The sequence below is a fragment of the Ambystoma mexicanum genome, chromosome 7p, assembly GCF_040938575.1.
Source record: "Ambystoma mexicanum isolate Mex_15411 chromosome 7p, UKY_AmexF1_1, whole genome shotgun sequence".
NCBI classification, from domain to species: domain Eukaryota; kingdom Metazoa; phylum Chordata; class Amphibia; order Caudata; family Ambystomatidae; genus Ambystoma; species Ambystoma mexicanum.
This window is the reverse complement of record NC_090939.1, coordinates 592,692,553-592,710,547: the sequence shown is the minus strand read 5'-3', so window position 1 is coordinate 592,710,547 and position 17,995 is coordinate 592,692,553. Positions and strand designations below refer to the sequence as shown.

General features: G+C 49.7%; 1 protein-coding gene across 1 annotated transcript in view; it reads right to left on the bottom strand.

The window, feature by feature from the left end:
* Positions 1-17,995, bottom strand: part of LOC138526177 (gamma-aminobutyric acid receptor subunit gamma-3) — a 1,711,882-nt gene that overhangs the window by 17,180 nt on the left and 1,676,707 nt on the right. Inside the window, exon 5 of the mRNA XM_069636600.1 lies at positions 8,281-8,477. Within this exon, the coding sequence (XP_069492701.1) occupies positions 8,281-8,477 (197 nt within the window). The remainder of the gene's footprint in view (positions 1-8,280; positions 8,478-17,995) is intronic.

Genomic DNA, 17,995 nt, shown 5'->3' with positions numbered 1-17,995 from the left:
CATAATCTTGTGTTCTTGTTTGGAAGGAAGGAAATGGCTCGCCACGGTCCTAGCTCCTAACTTGCAAAGATGCAGAAGGAGAATGGGATGACTGGAAAGCATTGTTTCCCAACTGACAAGGAAGGAATACACTGCGCACAATGCACTCACCAGGGGGACACTTAGCCAGCAGATCGCTCCCTGCTTCATCTGCCTCCCCCCAGGTCTACCACCTTGCTTTTCTCCAGATTGAGCCCAAGTCCATAGTCCCATCTCACCCCAAGTCCCCTACCAATGCCAGTGTTGTGGTCACACCGTCTTATCCATCCCACCTGAACTCGCGCCCTACCACCTCCACACCCCTACTTTCCTTCTCTTGCCCGGCACCTCAAATTGCACACCTGAAAACCTGGCTGACTAATTGCTAGTCATAGAAATAGTAGAGGAGCAATGCCCGCTTTATTATTTCCTCTGCAGCCATCTTGTGTGTAGTTTTTTTTTTTTTTTGAAAATGTATTTTTATTAACATTTTGTAGGTTATTACTGCGAACATTGCATCAAAAAGAAAACAGTATTACATTTATAGAAAGCGTACCCACCAATAACCCTTTTATCCCCCCCCACCCCCCTAGCCGTTTAATCAAAGTAGAATCTGGATTTAACACTTCGGAACACAATGCACAGTCCCAGAGCACAGGTGACGGTCATTTTTTTTTTTTTTTGCACACTTGCCCTTGGGCTCAACCTATTAGGACCCCCTTGTGGGGGGGAGAAAACATGTCCCAGTTAATGGGTGCCTTTGGAGACCCCGACTTTACAGTTTCACAATGTCTAAAGGACAAAACCGGGCCCACCGTGAAGACTGGACCCCTCATGTACTGCGCTCGTATCTTTCAAAAAATGGAAGCCAGAGTTCTCCGATGTTGGTTTTGGATTCATCAAGAACGTGCGTAAGGAACTCCATGTCATAAATCGCTCGGACCTTGGTAACCCATTCCTTTTCCTGTGGCATGTATGGGTTTTTCCATTTTTGGGCCAGGCAACACCTGGCCGCCACAAGCATGACCTGGAGCATGTGGCCCTGGGTGTCCTCCTGATCGTCCCCAACCTCGATCCCAAAGAGGAGTAGCCAGGGGCAGAGGGGTCTGTCTATCCCATCAACTCCCCTGATCCAGGATAAGACCTCTCCCCAATATATCTGTACCCTGGGGCATGACCACCACATGTGTATGTAGTCTCCAGTGATGTTTCGGCATTTCCAGCAGTGTGGGTCGTAACCTGGGAGCATTCTGGATAATCTCTGGGGGGGATAGTGCCATCTATGTAGGACCTTTAATGCCTGGTGTCTGTATTGGAGGGACGTAGTTGAGCGATGGGCTCGGATACACATCTTGGTCCATCTCCTATCGTCTATTGCCACGCCAAGGTCTCTTTCCCATTGCGTTCGTGCTGGGGGGGGGTCCCTTGGTATTGAAAACAAGAGGAGTCTGTACAACCGAGCTATCACCCCCTTGGAGCCCCGAGTGGAGATGATCACTTTCTCAAAATCTGTAAGGTCCCTCCTAAGAGTGTCCCCCCACGAGGATTCTGAGAGAACTCCCTTAAGCTGGAGGTAGCGGAATGGTGACAGCTTGCCCAGACCCAGAGCCTCCTCGAGGTCAGGAAGGGGCATGAAGGATCCCCCTACCCATAGATGGCAGGCCCTGACCAGGCCTGCCTCGTACCAACTCTGGTATGCTGCTGGTTCTGCTATTTTGGCCAGGAACGGTGGTGCCCAAATGCAACTTAACGGGGAGGGCCAGGTCGTGAGCCACCTGAAATAGCTCCCCTCCTTCCAGACTGACCAGAGAACCCCCAACACTGGGTGTTCATGTACCCTCCTTGGGATGCTTGTTCTTGGGACCCATAACTGTTCGTCGATCGTGACTGGGGCAAGAAGTCTGTTGTCCAGAGCCACCCACTGCTTCTCCGTCCCAGGATTAAAATGGTCAACCAGGATCCTTAGCTGTGATGCCCTATAGTATGTGTCAAAATCGGGGAACCCCACTCCTCCATCCTCCTTCGGTCTTGTCAAGACATCGTAGGAAATTCTATGTTTCTTTCCCGCCCAGAGGAATCTAAGCAACACCCGTCTCATTGAGTCGAAAAAGGGCCTCGGCACTTGGGTAGGGAGCATCTGGAAGAGAAATAGAAACTTAGGGAGTATTACCATCTTAATCAGGTTGAGCCGTGCCATCCATGAGAACCCCGCTGCAGCCCACCTCTCAATATCTCTCTTAACAGCAGTCCATAATGGGGTAAAATTGCGCGCGAAGAGGTCACCCGGGGTGGATGGGATTTGGATTCCCAGGTATCGGAACCCCTCTCTCTGCCGTTGGAAGGGGAGACTTTCTACATATTGTACCTCCGAATCCGGCAGCTGACCCCCCACGAAAGCCACTGACTTGTCTAGGTTGACTTTATACCCCGCAAGGTTACCATAGCGCGTCAGGGCCTGTAGTACATGAGGGATCGTCCGTGACGGCTTAGTAACATACAGGAGGACGTCATCTGCGAACAGACTAATCTTGCAATGGGAGTCACCCAATTGGACCCCTTTGATGTTTTCGTTGTTATGTATCGAGACTGCCCAGGGTTCCATAACTAGGGCGTATATCAAGGGGGATAGTGGGCATCCTTGTCTTGTACCTCGCCCCAGGGGGAAGGACTCCGACTTCGTCCCATTAGCTACCACCCTGGCTGTTGGGGAAGAGTACAGTGCCGCCATCCAGCCCAACCACCTCCGGCCCATTCCCACCGCAGACAAGACCTCTCCCATGAATTCCCAGCTCACCCTATCGAAGGCCTTCTCTGCGTCTAGGGATAGGAGCAAGGCCCCCTCATTCCGGATCTCCCTTGAGTACAGCACGTGGAGAGTTTTACGCATGCTGTCCGAGGCCTGTCTGTTAAGTATGAAACCCGCCTGGTCGGGGTGAACCAGTCGGGGAAGGCACTTTTCTAGGCGAGATGCCAGAATTCTAGTGAATATTTTTGCGTCGAGGTTTAAGAGGGAGATGGGTCTGTAGGAGCCACACTCCTTTGGGTCCCTTCCCGGCTTCGGGATGACCGTGATGAGGGCCTGGAGGAAGGAGGGTGGGAGCGTCTCCTCGTTTCGGATTTGGTTAAAGAGTTTGGCTAGGGGTTCCACCAGCGAAGATGAGAACTGCTTGTAAAAATCGGCTGTGTAGCCATCTCCCCCCGGGGCCTTACCCACCCTCAGCCTCTTGATGGCCGCCTCTACCTCGTCAACAGTTATGTCTAACTCTAGCGCCTGTAGTTCCACCTCCGTCAAGCGTGGCAGGGGGTATTCCTCCAAATATGCCTGTATCTCCTCTGGTGATGTTCCCCCCTGTTTTGTATACAGTTCCTTATAGTAATCTGCGAAGGAGCCCACTACCTCTGCTTTGTTGTTAAGCATGGAGCCCTCCTGGCCTCTAATGGGGCCCACCCTTCTCTCCAGTCGACATCCCCTGGATCTACGAGCCAGCAGCGTTCCCACCCTGTCCCCCCTCTCATAGTACCTCTGGCGTGTGTATCTCAGCTTCTTAACCACCTCACCTATGAGAACCGTGTGTAGGGCCTGACGTTTCTCGCTCATTTCAACTAAGATGGATTCCCTGTCTGTCCCCCCCTGATTGAGCCTACCCCGCAAGATTCCAAGGTCCGCCCGTATCCTGGTTTCAACGAGCCCTCTTTCACGCTTACGTCTGGCTCCCTCTGCTATGAGGAGGCCGCGGAAGGTGGCCTTTGCTGCCTCCCACACCGTTGGCATGTCAGTTTCCCCGAGATCATTTATTTCGAAATATGCCGTCATTTCGCCTCTTAGGAAGTCCCTAAAGACTGGGTCTCTGAGAAGCACATCATTGCATCTCCAGTGGGTTGATCGGGGAGAGATGGGGAGAAACCAGCTCGCCACTAGGAGCTCGTGATCGGACCAGGTTATTGCCTCGACTCGCGGGTCCGTGGCCACTCCGCCTCCCTCCTTGGAGGTCAGGAGCAGGTCGATTCTGGTGTATGTAAAGTGTGGAGGAGAAAAAAATGTATAGCCTCCCGGTTCTGGATGCGTTGCCCGCCAAACGTCCTCCCAGTAGTGTTCCCTCAGGAGAGTCTGGAATGAAATATTGTCTTTAGATATCGCCTTGGGTCCAACCCCTCGGGCCGTCCACCAGTCCAGTTTGGGGTCCATTACAAGATTGAAGTCGCCCCCGAGGATCATGGCCCCTTCTGCCCATTCATCGATTACCCCCATGATTTGGGTTAGGAACCTAATCTGGCCAGAGTAGGGTGCATAGAGGGTAGCCAGAGTGATGCGTTCGCCTTCATGAGTGCCCTTGATTGCCAGGAACCGCCCCCCAAAGCCCCTCTTGGTTTCGGTATTGGAGAGGTGGAACGTTTTATTCAGGAGGATCCCTACCCCCTCCTTCTTCGAACTTCTGTGTGAGGCCCAGTAATTGGATCCAATGTCCCTTCCCCTTATGGGTGATTCCTTGCCCTGTCTATAGTGAGTCTCTTGGAGGAAGAGTACCGTTAGTTGTTGTTTGCGAAACATGTTACTCGTCAGGGATCTCTTGTTCTGGGAGTTAAGGCCCTTAACATTAAGTGTGCCTATCTTGCCCTCAACCATTGTCATATGGGGAGGCCCTCTCTGCTTGTCCTGTGTCGCGGAGTTGCCCTGTAGCCTGTGTCCGTATTGTGAACCCTGGTTTGATTCGGCTATTACCCCCTTCCTTCCCCTGTGTTCCCCACCCCCCTTCGCCCCCCCAGTCCTCCCCTCCCGCCCCTCCCCCCCATTCCCTTTTCCCTTTCATTGTAAGGTGTCCGTCCACGCCCCCCAACTGATGTCGGGGTTGGTCAACGAACCACCAAGGACTCTTACCCCAGCCCCGGGTATTTCTTATATTAGGGATCCCCATCTTTTGTTCTTCCATATATATCGACCCCAACCATTACCTCAGTGGAGGTGGTCAGCACTGGAGCCCGCGAACCCCCCGGCCCCCGCACCCACCTCAAGGTTCAAACTCGACCCCACACCTGGAGAAACACAACCAAACCATTAACATTGCATCAAACTGCTTCCCGCCCTCCAACCTGGCGGTTTAAACCTCACGCCAACGTGGCGCCCGGCCTTGGATTCATGAGGCCAGACCTCATTTTCCAGCTCTGCCAAAGTTTGGAATACAGGAGCATCAGTAGGGTTCCTCAACCCCCGAGAAAGTGGTATAGTCATGAGTTCGGGCGGTCCTCGGAGGCCGTTGGTGGGTGTCTTGTTTTCTGAAATTTACGAGTACCCTTGACCTTAGACTTGCCGCTAAGCTTTCCCAGACCGACCGGACCTCTAGGGGGATCTTGGGTGCCACCCATTCTGCCGCCCGAGGGGGCGGGCATGTCGCCAAGCAGGTCATCTGTGGCCCTCTGAATGTCCTCCTCCGAGACCAGATGGTACTTCTCTCCCTGCCATTCAAACGCTAGGTAAAAGGGGTGGCCCCAGCGGTATCTGACCCCCTTCCCCTGTAGCCATCTTGTGAGGGTGCCACACTTCTTCCTCATTAGTAGGGTGAGTGCTGAGAGGTCCTGAAATATGGACACGCTAGAGTCCCCATATTGGATATTGCCTAGGTTTTTCGCCTTTTCTAGGATCTTGGCTTTGTCTTTGTAGTGATGCAGTCTAGCCAGCACTGAACGCGGGCCCCTGCCTCCTCTGCCCGCCCGGTGGACCCTATCAAATTTGATCTCGCCTCCGGCACTCTCGCCCAGGACAATCCTTATGATATCCAGTACTTTACCCTCCAGACCCTGTATGGTCTCGCCCTCGGATTCCACCAGCCCAAAGATGCGAAGGTTATTCCTCCTTTCTCTATTTTCCATGTCGTCCACTTTGAACCGAAGTTCCTCCTCCCGCCGTCGTATGTCCTGGAACCTGACCTCCATTTGGGTCTCGAGGAGGGCTGTGGAGAGCTGGTTATTTTCGACCCCCTCCATCCGGTCCTCGAGGGTGGTGACTTTGGTGGTAAGGTCCGCCAATTTAGCCCCCATGTCAGTTCTCATCCCACGTATCTCCTCTAGGATTATCTGGATATTGTTTTGTATAGCCCCCAGGTCGGGGGGAGGGGTGGAGGTGCCCCCTGCCGCCATTTCGCCCTCGGAAGCCACAAATTGGTATTTGGCGAGGGTCTCCCTCCAGCTCATGGGGGGGGCACTCCGGTGGGCTGTAGTTGGCACGACCTATCCAACCCGCAAATTTGATCGTGGGAGAGCGCAGCGTGTAGCTGGCGGCCCCGGTGGCGGGACGGGTGGGCACCTGGTGGACGAATGCCCCCCCGATGGCGATCCGAGACGATGGGCGCAGCCAGGCCGAAGCTTCTGTATTTGGAACGTGGCCCAGTCGAGAAGTTGGGGGTCTGGTGTCGGTGGGGCCCTCTGGCGTACCTCCAGTGCCTTCTTCTCCTGCAATGTGCTCACGGCGTCGTGCTCCAGTGGGGGTGGTCGTGAGGGGAATTATCCAATAGACCTCTCGCCAATAATCCTTGGTCCCCTATGTTCCTCCTTGTACCGATCTCTCTTTGACGTAGGTCTCACCCCCCGGGGTCCCACCTTGCCAGTCACTCTGGGTCCGTGTCCCTTATCTACATTCTCTTTGTCATCAGGGGCGAGAGAGACAGGGGAAGGGGTGTGCTCCCGCATCGGCCCCCCGATCCGTTGGTGTGTTGGGGGCCGGGGCTGCTGCCGTCCCACCTGAAGCCCCGCTTTTCCTGGAGGGGGGAGAGTCAAAATTGGGGAGGGGGTGCGCTCCTGCGTCGGCCCCCCGGGATTCACCAGCGCAGTTGGTGCCGCCACGGACCTGCTTCAGGCCCTGTTCGTCCCCCCAGCGTGGGGTGGTTCAAGGCCAGAGAGGGGGGGGGCCGCGCCCCTGCGTCGGCCTCCCGAGTTCGTGGGGGGTCTGGGCCGCTATCCCACGTCGAGCCCCCGGCGTCCTGAAGCCGGGGGGGGGTGTGTTCCTGCGTCGCCCCTCCGGGTCCGCAGGTGCGCCGGGGGCGCTCTCACCTCTCGCGCCGGGCCGACGCGCTGCTCTGCGGGTCCGGGCGTCGGGTTGCCTCTTCGCTCGGCAGCAGGTCCCGCGTACGGTCTCCGCCTCGGCTTCCGCGTTCTCCGTGCCGCATCTGGTCCCTCCTTCTCCAAGCCTGGCGCGCCCGCCGCGGCTCACAGCCGAGCCCCGCTCCAGGGTGTGGGGGGAGGGGCCGGCCAATCCCTCAGGCGGCCGAACTCGGCGAAGCCCACACGGCCGAGGGTCGGAGTTGGAACCAGCTGGGGGCCGAAGGTTCCCACAATCTCGTGGGGGGGTCTCAAGGAGGGTGGGGCCCCCACTTTTCTTCGCTACCGACAGTTACCCGGGGCTGGGTACGGAGCTCTCAGCTCAGGCAGCCATGTTGCCTGCGCCCCCTGGTGGCCTCCGTGTGTAGTTTTTTTTTAAAGAAAGTGGTGCTTATGTTTGGCATTTAGCCACTTGACGTAAAAAGAAAAAAAAAAACAACTCTGCTAATTGTTTGTGTCCAGGAAGAAGGGACAGGGTCCTAATAGCTGTCTCTCTCTTGTTCGGGTGGTTTTGGCCATTAACAACCGTGAGGCCTCCATCACGATTTGGCCTACATTCGGTTCATGGTGGCAGGACGTTAGTGCCACTCCATACCCCCAAATGTGGGGGTAATAGCTAGAATGGTGTGATTGTTGTTCTACTAGACAGGTTTGCTGTTGAAACTCATGTATAATAAAACAATTTTAAAAATGGAAGACGAGCTTTTGTCCATTCACTACGTTTTCCGGTAATTGTTTTTTCACCGTCTCTTAGCACTGAAGACAAGTGAATGAAGTGAACACTTTTTTAAAGCCTATGTTGGAATCAAAGACTTCACCTTCCCTCTGAGCATTCTCTAGAGGTGGTGCTATTAATATAAGATTAACGGTGCCCCCATTAAGAATGAGACAAGCTGGCTATCTCGGTGTTGTTCGGCTGCCACTATGATTTGTGGGCTGGTGTCTTGAGCACAGCACAGACTTTTATCTGCTAAATTAATGCCAGAGAAAAATATGATAGCACTTGCATCCCAAAACATGTCTAGACACACACACATTTGAACAAGCGTAATTGCGTGTATTTTATTAGGGTTTCCCAAGCTATTCGTGTGTAGTTTATAATTAATAGTCTGAGCTTTTTTTCTCCATTTCCAACGGGCATGGAATATTAATACCTCGTATTAACGCACTTACCGATTTTTTCTTCTTAGTGCATGCAGGCTTTTTACAACTTGAATAGTAGTTCAGGGCTGCGTATTCCATGAGGGCAGCGAAGACGAACAAGAAACACACGGTGACGAACAGGTCCATCGCCGTGACGTAGGAAACTCGCGGCAAGGAATTCCGTGCTATCGTGCTCAGGGTCGTCATCGTCAAGACTGTCGTGATACCTAGACAGAGAACATGCACGTTACACAGCAGCCTTCCTTTGAAATCAACCACACCGTAAATGCTATACGTCATGCCACGCGTCTAGCTATTTGTGCCAACAAATCCACATATCAACAGCTGTTAAACCGTTTTTTTTTAAAGCCAAAGTTCCAACTTTATAATGCGATTTCATCCCTCCTCTAGATGGATGTTTGAATGTGAATGCTTTGCCGTGAAACACATTGTGTATAGGTGCATTATAATAAATAAATAAATAAATAAACACATGGAACAAATAAATACATCCATGATCAACATAAATTCCTTATACAGTAGTAGCTCAGTGTTGGAGTTTTTTTATGTCTAGAAAAAAAAGAGTACAAAAATAGGAAACTGGCAGTCAAAGCATTCTATATATCAACATGTGGCCTATTCATAAATACGGTGATGGTATTTTCATTTATCTTAACCATCTCCCAGTACCCTTCAAAATCTGCCCTCCCCTTCCCCCGTGGCTAGATTGGCACTTCTAAGTTTGGATGAATGACACAACTTTACTCCAACTGCCTGGGAGGAGGGAGACAGAGTGATGAAATTGTAATTTATGAAAATGGAGATTAGAGCAGACAGGAAAGCAACAGATGAATAAATAACTTAGTAGCAGAAGAGAGTTGTGAGGGCTGGGACAGCCAACGCCAGTTCCTCTCCAGAATACGGGGACACTGAAAGCTTGCCATGAGTGGAAGACCTTTGTCTTCACTCAAGCGGAGGCTGCAAAGTCAATTTCTAGGGTTTCAAACACAATGGGCCTCATTACAAGTCCGGTGGTAACCTGCCGGTTTTCTGGCTCGGTTACCGCCTGACTTGTATTACCATTCCACCTCTGTGATTCTCGGAATTACTGGGGCATTACAGCCTGGAGCTTTGTCTATACAAATTCTGTCATCTTATTTCACTTATAGCCACATGTGACAGATACAGTCGTAATATGTAATTGAGACTGCATTCCATTTCATAATGTGAGATTGCATTGAAGAAGCTGCTGGTCACGTGATCAGGCCCTGCTAAACAGTTGCTCCGCCCACCACTTGTTTTCACACCTTCCAGGTAGCTTCTTAAGGACTCCAGGCCAGCCCCAGGCGGACCGGATCGAGGAGGCTGGTGACCAAGTGACCAGGCCCTGCCACTCAGTTGCTCCACTCACCGCCTATTTAACCAGTACTCCCTAGGCGTCCTCATCACTGGCGTCCTCAGCAAAGGATGGACCAACATAAAGACCTCACCTGTTTGTGCCCGTTCTGACCTGATAGGGCCAAGTCCCAGACCTGCTATCCTGCATTCCACCTACAAAGAAGTCACTAATGCTACAACTCACCAAAAGTCATCACTCTGTGTTTCATCCCTCCACAGCCTATCCCCACCATCACTAGGGTTTGAATGGCCAAGATCCCTGGGGAAGCCTCTGCAAGCTACCCTAGCGAACCTCATCAATATCACGCATGCCCCCATCCCACAACCTCAACACATACTGACACACTCCCTCATGCTGATCAATGCTTGCTTAGCAGTTACTCACGCCGCAGAGATCACTAACCTCATCTCATACAACCGTGATGCCCTTTTTATCACTGAAACAATGTTCACCCCATTTTCACCCCATGTTTTCGATGTCCTCCTTCCCCCCAGGCTACCACATCCAACATGCCGTCTGGCCATGAAAGGCAGGATGCCTTGTGACAATCAGCCACAGGAGTGATTGGCCATGCTCCATCATCCCCTCTCCCAGAACAAGCTTGCTCACATCTCTCATATGCAAGTTCCCTTTATTTCACAAGGAATCCATCACCTTTCACATCATCTACAGACCACCTCACAGGAGTGACTCTTCACTGCTGACATCTCTAACTTACTCTCCTCTACCAAACTAGCACAAACTAATAATGTCTTTCTCAGATAATTTAACTTTCCTGAGTCTCATAGTGACAACAAGACTCAAGCATCATTTTTGCACTTACTGTGTCCATCGACCTTAAGCAAATTGTGCTCCCCCCCACACACAACACAGGCAACACCTTAGTGCGAGGAATTGCCATCTGGCAAGGGTGCCAATCCCTGGCTTTTTACATTTTTTTATTGAATAATAAAATGATGTGGGTAGTTCCTCCTCTGAAATGGTAATCTGCTGATCAGATTCCCTTTTCATAAACTCCATGCCAAAAGCGTAGTATATATTGGTGGCCTGCTCCATCAGTATCCTGATCCGTCGGGCCTGCACTACCCATGGCACTGAGCAGGTCAAGAGCCCACAAAATCCCATATGACAGGGGCAGTGACGGGCAAGCCTCTGCTGCACAGTGGCAGCATTTGAGATATGCACCTCTGTACCAAACCGACGATGATCATAAGTAATCCATGATGGTGGCAGGACAATCTCTAAAATAAAGCTATGCCTGAGCTTGGGCATAGTGTATGGTACTACTTATAATCATGACCACCATATCCCAATTGACATTGCACATGTGTCAGCACATGTGTAAGGCAGGATAGCTTTAGACCAATTACCTGAAGACATCTGCCCTTAAAAAAAGGGGTCTTCCATCCCTTCAGCAGATTCGCTCAGATCCTTTAAGGTCACATATTTGCTCTGAAGAACTCACTGAACTTCCTTTGCGAAGGTTTTACTTTCCACAGCCCTAAGCCTGAGGTAAAGAAAGAATCATTCAAGCAGATGGAATATCTGTTCCATGCCCACTCCCAGGCGACATCAGGAGTGCCTTCTGCTGTGGACCAGAACCTACCATTTTGCACCAGAATCTCCTGAGCTGGGAGAGCAAACCCTGAATGAATCCAACTCCTCCTTGAGTCCTTCTGAGTGGGCCTCACAGCAGTCAGACCAGCCAACGCTTCACATTCTACCACTCCAAACCGGCCGCTCTGTGTTTGCCGCCCCTGGAACAAGAGGGAAATTGCTGGCACTGGTTGTTGCACTTCACCACGTTGAACTTGCTTTCGCTTTGAAACTACTTGACACTACATCATCGTGTCCTAGCCAAAGCTTGTCACCTGCTGGCCCGAAGCCGGGACCTGAACAAAGTACTTGAGATTCACACGCTGATGCTAACCAGGGATTACAGCCACAGCTTGACCCAGCTAGCCCTTGAACTGCCTCATCAACTGCATATCGATGCACCCAACATCACTACGGATGACAGTGGTACACCAACTTGAACAGCTGGAGTGCCACTCATTGACCCCTCTCTGCAGCTATAGCCTGACTCAGCCTGGCTACAACAAACCATTCCTGGGACTGCCCCAACCTGCATCCTTGAAGGCTGCCCTTCTACCGCACAGAACAACTGTCTTCACCCCTAACCAATGCCTGCTTGCTACTGGGGCCTATATGATTCAATGTACCCAAACTGAACTTGATCCGCTTGCAAATCCGTAAAACACCGGGTCTGACACACCAAGAACTGAATCCAGGTACTGTTGACTCTCTACTGCCCACTTGGTCCACTTGGCCATAGAGACCGGTTAGGCCACAATCGCTCCTGTTTTCATCCAAGATATCCTTTTTTGACTAGTGATTTACTTGTGCTCAGAGTGCAACTGTCTCAATTTTGTTGCATCCTTTCTGTTGTTCTTTGTGGTAGGTTTTTGTACAGTATTTTCTACTTGTTCTATGTGCAGAATGGTGGGTTTAATTAAAGTATATGTATTTTTATAGAACCTTGATTGGATTTTCCATTTAATTTGGACTCTGATACTGTGTTGTTTTGGTCACTACTGATTTACCTTCACGCTCCTCTTAAGAGCACAGCCTTTCCTCTGCCCAATTTACTACAAAAGGGGAAGGAGGTATATCTCTTAAGACTCCCTGTTTTATCTTTATGATTGTGTTAGGTTTTGCTTTGTAGAAGTGTGAGGGCTGAGTGGGCCTTTTTCCCCCTACTTTTCCTTGTACTCATGCAAAGCAGAATCCCCACAGGGAATTCCTCTGTCTGCCTAGACTTATTGAGCAGCTCATCAATGAATCAGTTGGACACACATCCCCCACTAAAAAACACCTTTCGCTAAAACCAAACAATCCACCTCTTGGTACACCCCAAAGTTCACCTCAAACAAATGTTCAATCAGGGCCCCAGAGGAACGACGGCACAAAAACCGTAATCCCGGAGATCTGACCAACATCAGATCTCTCTGTGCAAACTGTAGGATTCTGATTACCAAGGTCAATGCTGTTTACTACTCCACTACAATTGCAGCAACCTCTAACATAAGCAACGTCCTCTTTGAAGTAGTATAACATTGTATCAAACCCTCGCATGACCCCAAGGTGCAAGCAACTCAGGAAAAATTCAACAGAATCAACAATTATTTTATTGAAAGAAATAGACACAATTTGACAGATCATCGAATCAACCTCCTATAGCATTACCCCCCTGCACTCCTGCACTCATATTGTCACTTTGGATTGAATTCTCTCCTATCGCTCCCCCAACCTCCTAAAAACAACCTTTCTCTATCCTTCTTCCTTCTCTTATAGTATTATCCTGGCCTCCATCATTAAACAACTGATGGGCCCAGTGCTCATTGCCCTACTCAACATCATTAATGCCTCCCTCACAGAGGTTCATTCCCAGACAGCCTCAAGACTAGTCTCATATGACCTCTTTTGATAAAAATGACCCTAAACCCAGATGACCTGGCCAACTACTGGCCCATTATGAACCTCCTGTTTATTGGCAAAATCTTAAAAAAAGTAGTCGCTACACAACTACTCACTGGAATCAATCAAATACACCTCAGAAAGTACTATCAGTCGGGGTTCCATACCAAGTGTAGCATCAAGATGACCACCATTCATGTGTTGGATGATGCCCTCCAAATCATGGATAAGGGTGACTCATGCCACCTCATCCTCCTTGACCTCTCGGCTGCATTTGACCCAATTGTCCACCACATCCTCATCTCCCTCCTCACCAACACAATGGGATTCCCTGGCACTATCCTGAATTGGTTTATCTCCTACCTCTCAGGCAGATGCCAGTCCTTCCAGATGAACACATTCCATTCTAACCAACTCCCAGTCTCCTGCAGTGTCCCCCAAGTCTCCATCCTCTCATAAATCCCGTTTAACATTTACATGGATCCTCTGAGTGCAATCCTCAATGACCCTGATATAGGCGTCACCAATATGTGGATAATACTTAGTTGTTCATGTGCTTCAGTCATCTCCACCATTACATCAGCAAGTCACCACGGATGCTTAAGCAGAGTGCTCCTCACCCCCACCCCCATTCTCACACCAGCATATTTCGACATGAAGGGGGAAGGCAGTGGCAGGGGGAAACGGTGCGCCGGCAGAGCAACACCATTATTTTATCCATTCTCTATGCTCTTTGCTGCGCTGAGCGTTCTCAGGCGGTTAGCCCTCCTGTTTTTGGGCGGGATTTCAGGAAAAAGTGTGCCAAGTCTCGGCAGAGCTTCGAGACTCTCCGGGTCACCACAGACGCCTCCTCACACCAGCAACAAGCTTTACCACAGTAATGCAGACACCTTCACACGGATTTGCTGCTAAAAGGTACTTCCAGCTAACTAGAAATGGCAGGCTTTGTAGCCGCCCCCCACACAGAAGGTCTGCAACAAAAGGCCCTGTCTGTGCTGGCAGCTCTTCTTCATCAACAAGCCACCATGGGTGCATCAGACGAGCGCTTGTCGCCTCCCCCCCACACCCACACCAGCAAATTGCCACATGGAGGGGGAAGGCAGTGGCGGGGGAAACAGTGGTCTGGCATCGCAACACCATTATTTCATCCATTCTCTGTTCACTTTGCCTTTCTGAGCGGTCTTGGGTGGTTATCCCTCCTGTTTTTTGGCAGGATTTCAGGAAAAAAGGTGCCAAGTCTCTGCAGAGTGTGGATACTCCCTGGGTGACCACAGACTCCTCATACCAGCAGCAAGCATTACCATGGTAAAAGGTACTTTCAGCCAAACAGTAGCTGGCCCCCACACAGAAGGCCCATAACAAAACCTGTCCAGGCCTGGGAGGGCCCAACACCCCCTGCTCCTTCTTGAGATGTAATGCTGCCCACCATGACATTCCCGCTACCACAAACATGACCTTTGGCTCTTCACTCTATCTCTGCTCCTCACATGAGTGATGTCTGATCCTTCCATTGGCTTTCTCCTTCATCCAAACCTCAAATCTGTTCGATCCATGGGGATCTCCCTTGCATGGTTCCTGCCTACTATTTGCACTCTGACCTCCCAATTGCAAATGGTTGTTAGCTGGGCTCTTATTTCAATGCTCTGACTTCTGCATTTACTGTGTTCCTCTGTAAAATCGAATCCAGGTGGTTTGTGTTCACATCTTGCATCCATTTGTGCATTGCTTTTGTAAAACTGAATCTAGGTGATTTATGTTCACATCATGTAAAATCGAATCTAGGTGGTTTGTGTTTACATCTTGCATCCATCTGTGCACTGTTTTTGTAAAATCGAATCTAGGTGGTTTGTGCTCACATCCTGCATCCATGTAAAACTGAATCTATGTGGTTTGTGTTCACATCTTGCATCTATGTGTGCACTGCATATCTGATCCTGTTCATAATCATATCCTGGATCCTCACCCATTGCTTTACATTAGTGCTCCCCCCTTATCTACTAGGCCACCTTTGATTACAGCCCAGGACTGTGCAGTGCAGCCCCCACTTCTACTTTCCTGTACTTTCACACTTTCATTTATCCACTGCCACGGCAATGGCACTCACCATCTCTCCTATCTTCTCTAATTGCTACTCCATCACCTACCCCGCTTTCTCATCTTTTACTCCTCCACTCTGACCATTGCTATCATTTAACGGCCTCCAAGCACTACCACCCGGTTCCTTTCAGAATGAGCTGATTTCTGCTACTCCTTACTTTCAACCACCTCCAACCTCCTCCTCTTGGGCGACTTAAAACATCAATTTGGACTCCCCTGTCTCAGCATCCACACTTTTAATTGAACTCTGCACCGCTCTATCCCTCTCCATTCTCGACTCTGGACCAACCAACTCAGCTGGACAAACTCTGGATTCTATCACCCACTTGGACCTCTCCCCTCTCTGGTCACCCCTCTCTCTTGGTCAGATCATTCTCTCCTCTCCTACCACCTGGGTCCCTTCGGCCCTCCAACCTCTCCTTCAAAAGCCCTGCCAACCTCGTTCACAAATATCCGGCCAATGAAATGAGCATCAGCTCTGCTCTCAGCAGCTTCCATCTGGACATCACCAATACCCTTGATATCCGTGCCTCTGTCACAAGGATCTGCTTGAAACCTGCCTCTAAATGTAACACTTGGTATGACTCAGATCTTGCACCCTTGAACTACAAGTGCACAGTGGCAGAATGGAAGTGGCAAACCTCTTGCTCACCCTCTGACAAACTGCCCTGCCACCTGCTCCAAAGGCAATACAGACTCTCCATCCATGCCAAGAAAAGGGCCCACATCCAGGCATGGGTATTTGGTGCATCCAATAACACAGCTGAACTTTTCAAAATCTGCAGGGAGCTAGCCAACCCTTCTGCAGTATCCTCCTTCTCTCTGCCTTCCCAGGACCTCTGCAATGCACCGGCCACACACTTTGCCACGATAACTCAGGATATCCTGAACACCCTTGTTACTCACCCGCAAAACCCATCCCACACCCAGGTAGATAGGAATAACTTCTTTGCAAGGTGTTTATTCACAACTAGAAGGTGACACTTAAAACCAAACAAAACCAACAGCATTCCATCAATGCAAAATTAAACTAATTTGCATGTTAGAGAACCTGCTGTTTTTTTTCCCAGTGGTGATTGTAGCTCTTAAAATGAATGATTCCAAAGTATCACCATCACTTCAGGTTCAAGTCTGAACACAGTATATGCAAAGACTCAATCTGCTGATGACACCAAGATTGACATGGAGGTCGAAAAGTTCTACATTAGGTGAGTGAGCTTAAGATCATCTAAAAACTCAATATTTGGACATAAATTGGCTACTTTGAATATGATAAGGTGTGAGAAGGAGAACTTCCTCCCTGATGCAAAGGTAGTTTCAGTGACCCACAGAAAGAACATGGTCTGATTCATTTATTTATTTATTTATTCAAATTTGTTGAGCGCACATCAGCCCAGAGGCATCGTGGCGCTTGTTACATTGCCAGAGTTAATATAATATACTGTACAGTATGTTGAAAATACCCAACTCTAACCTTATTTTCTGCATACACTCCATTTTGTACGTAAGGTTACCAACTGTACATCAACAAAATGCAGTAAATATTCTTTGGGCCGCATTCCGAGTTTTGGGGTAATTTGTTGGTAAATCCACCAAATTATCACCAAAATAAGTTACCGTTACCACCACTTGGTGTCACGGGTTTACCATGGGATTAAAATGGCAGTAAAGCATTGTAATTCCCCATTTCTGTAGTCCATAGGACTCCACAGGGATGGTTGGCAGATTTACCACGTGTGGAATTACTACATCCTCTGTTTTTTTAATGCAAAGGGGGGATTTTTGTTATGTTATGTTATGTTTTTGGCTTTTATTTAGCGCTGTATATATCATTGGTATGACCTCAAAGTGCTGGTAGGTTGAATGCCCTCGGGGACTGTAGTCCAAGTCAGTTGAGAGAGTAGGGTATCGTAGGGTGCTTGGGTGCACCAGTTATGTGTTTATGTGTGCAGCTGATGGAGTTGCCTGATGGTAGCTGCATCCTAGCATTAGGTGTTGACGTATCAAAATCGGTTGAATGTGTGCAGTCTGGTGGGTGGACACCAAGACTGGTTTCTGGCTGCGTTAGGCCTGTAGGATGCTTATGTGTGCAGCTAGGCCAGTTTTTCATGGGATATAGCTGTGTTTTATCTGAGTGATGAGGTGTTCATGAGGTAATGTTTGTATGTGAGCAGCTAGGCAGAATTGATCAAGGGGTGTCACTGAATTCTAATTGTGTGATGGTGTAGAGTAGAGAGTAAGCATAGTGATGTGAGAGGCGAGTGTTTGTGTGGAGTTCTGATTTAGGGAAATAGATATACTGCATTTCAGTCATGCAGTCGCTTATTAGTGAGTTAAAATGCAAATTCAGAGATGACTTTGTTCAGGATTTCAATGAGCATTAGTCATCGGTTGCTAGTGTCAATTGCTTCAGATGGTCGTGGTTGGCATTATGGGAAGAGCCACGTTTCCAGAGCTTTGCCGAACAAATGGATGGAAGATATGGTTTAAATTTTTCTTGTATGTATAATGGGCCGGTCTTGTGCACTGCTCGGTGTGTGATGCTTAGGGTCCTGAAGGTGGCCCTTTGTCCAACTGGGAGCCAGTGGAGGGTTTGTAGAGCTGGTGACATGTGGTCTCTTTGACCTAGGTCTAGGAGCAGTTTTACAGCAGTGATTTGTGCTCTTTGGAGTTTGCTGAGTTGGTGTGATGGGGCTCCTAGGTATAGGGAATTGGCATAGTCAAGTCTCGACATCACAATAGATATAACTGCAGCAAGTCTGTTTGGGTAGG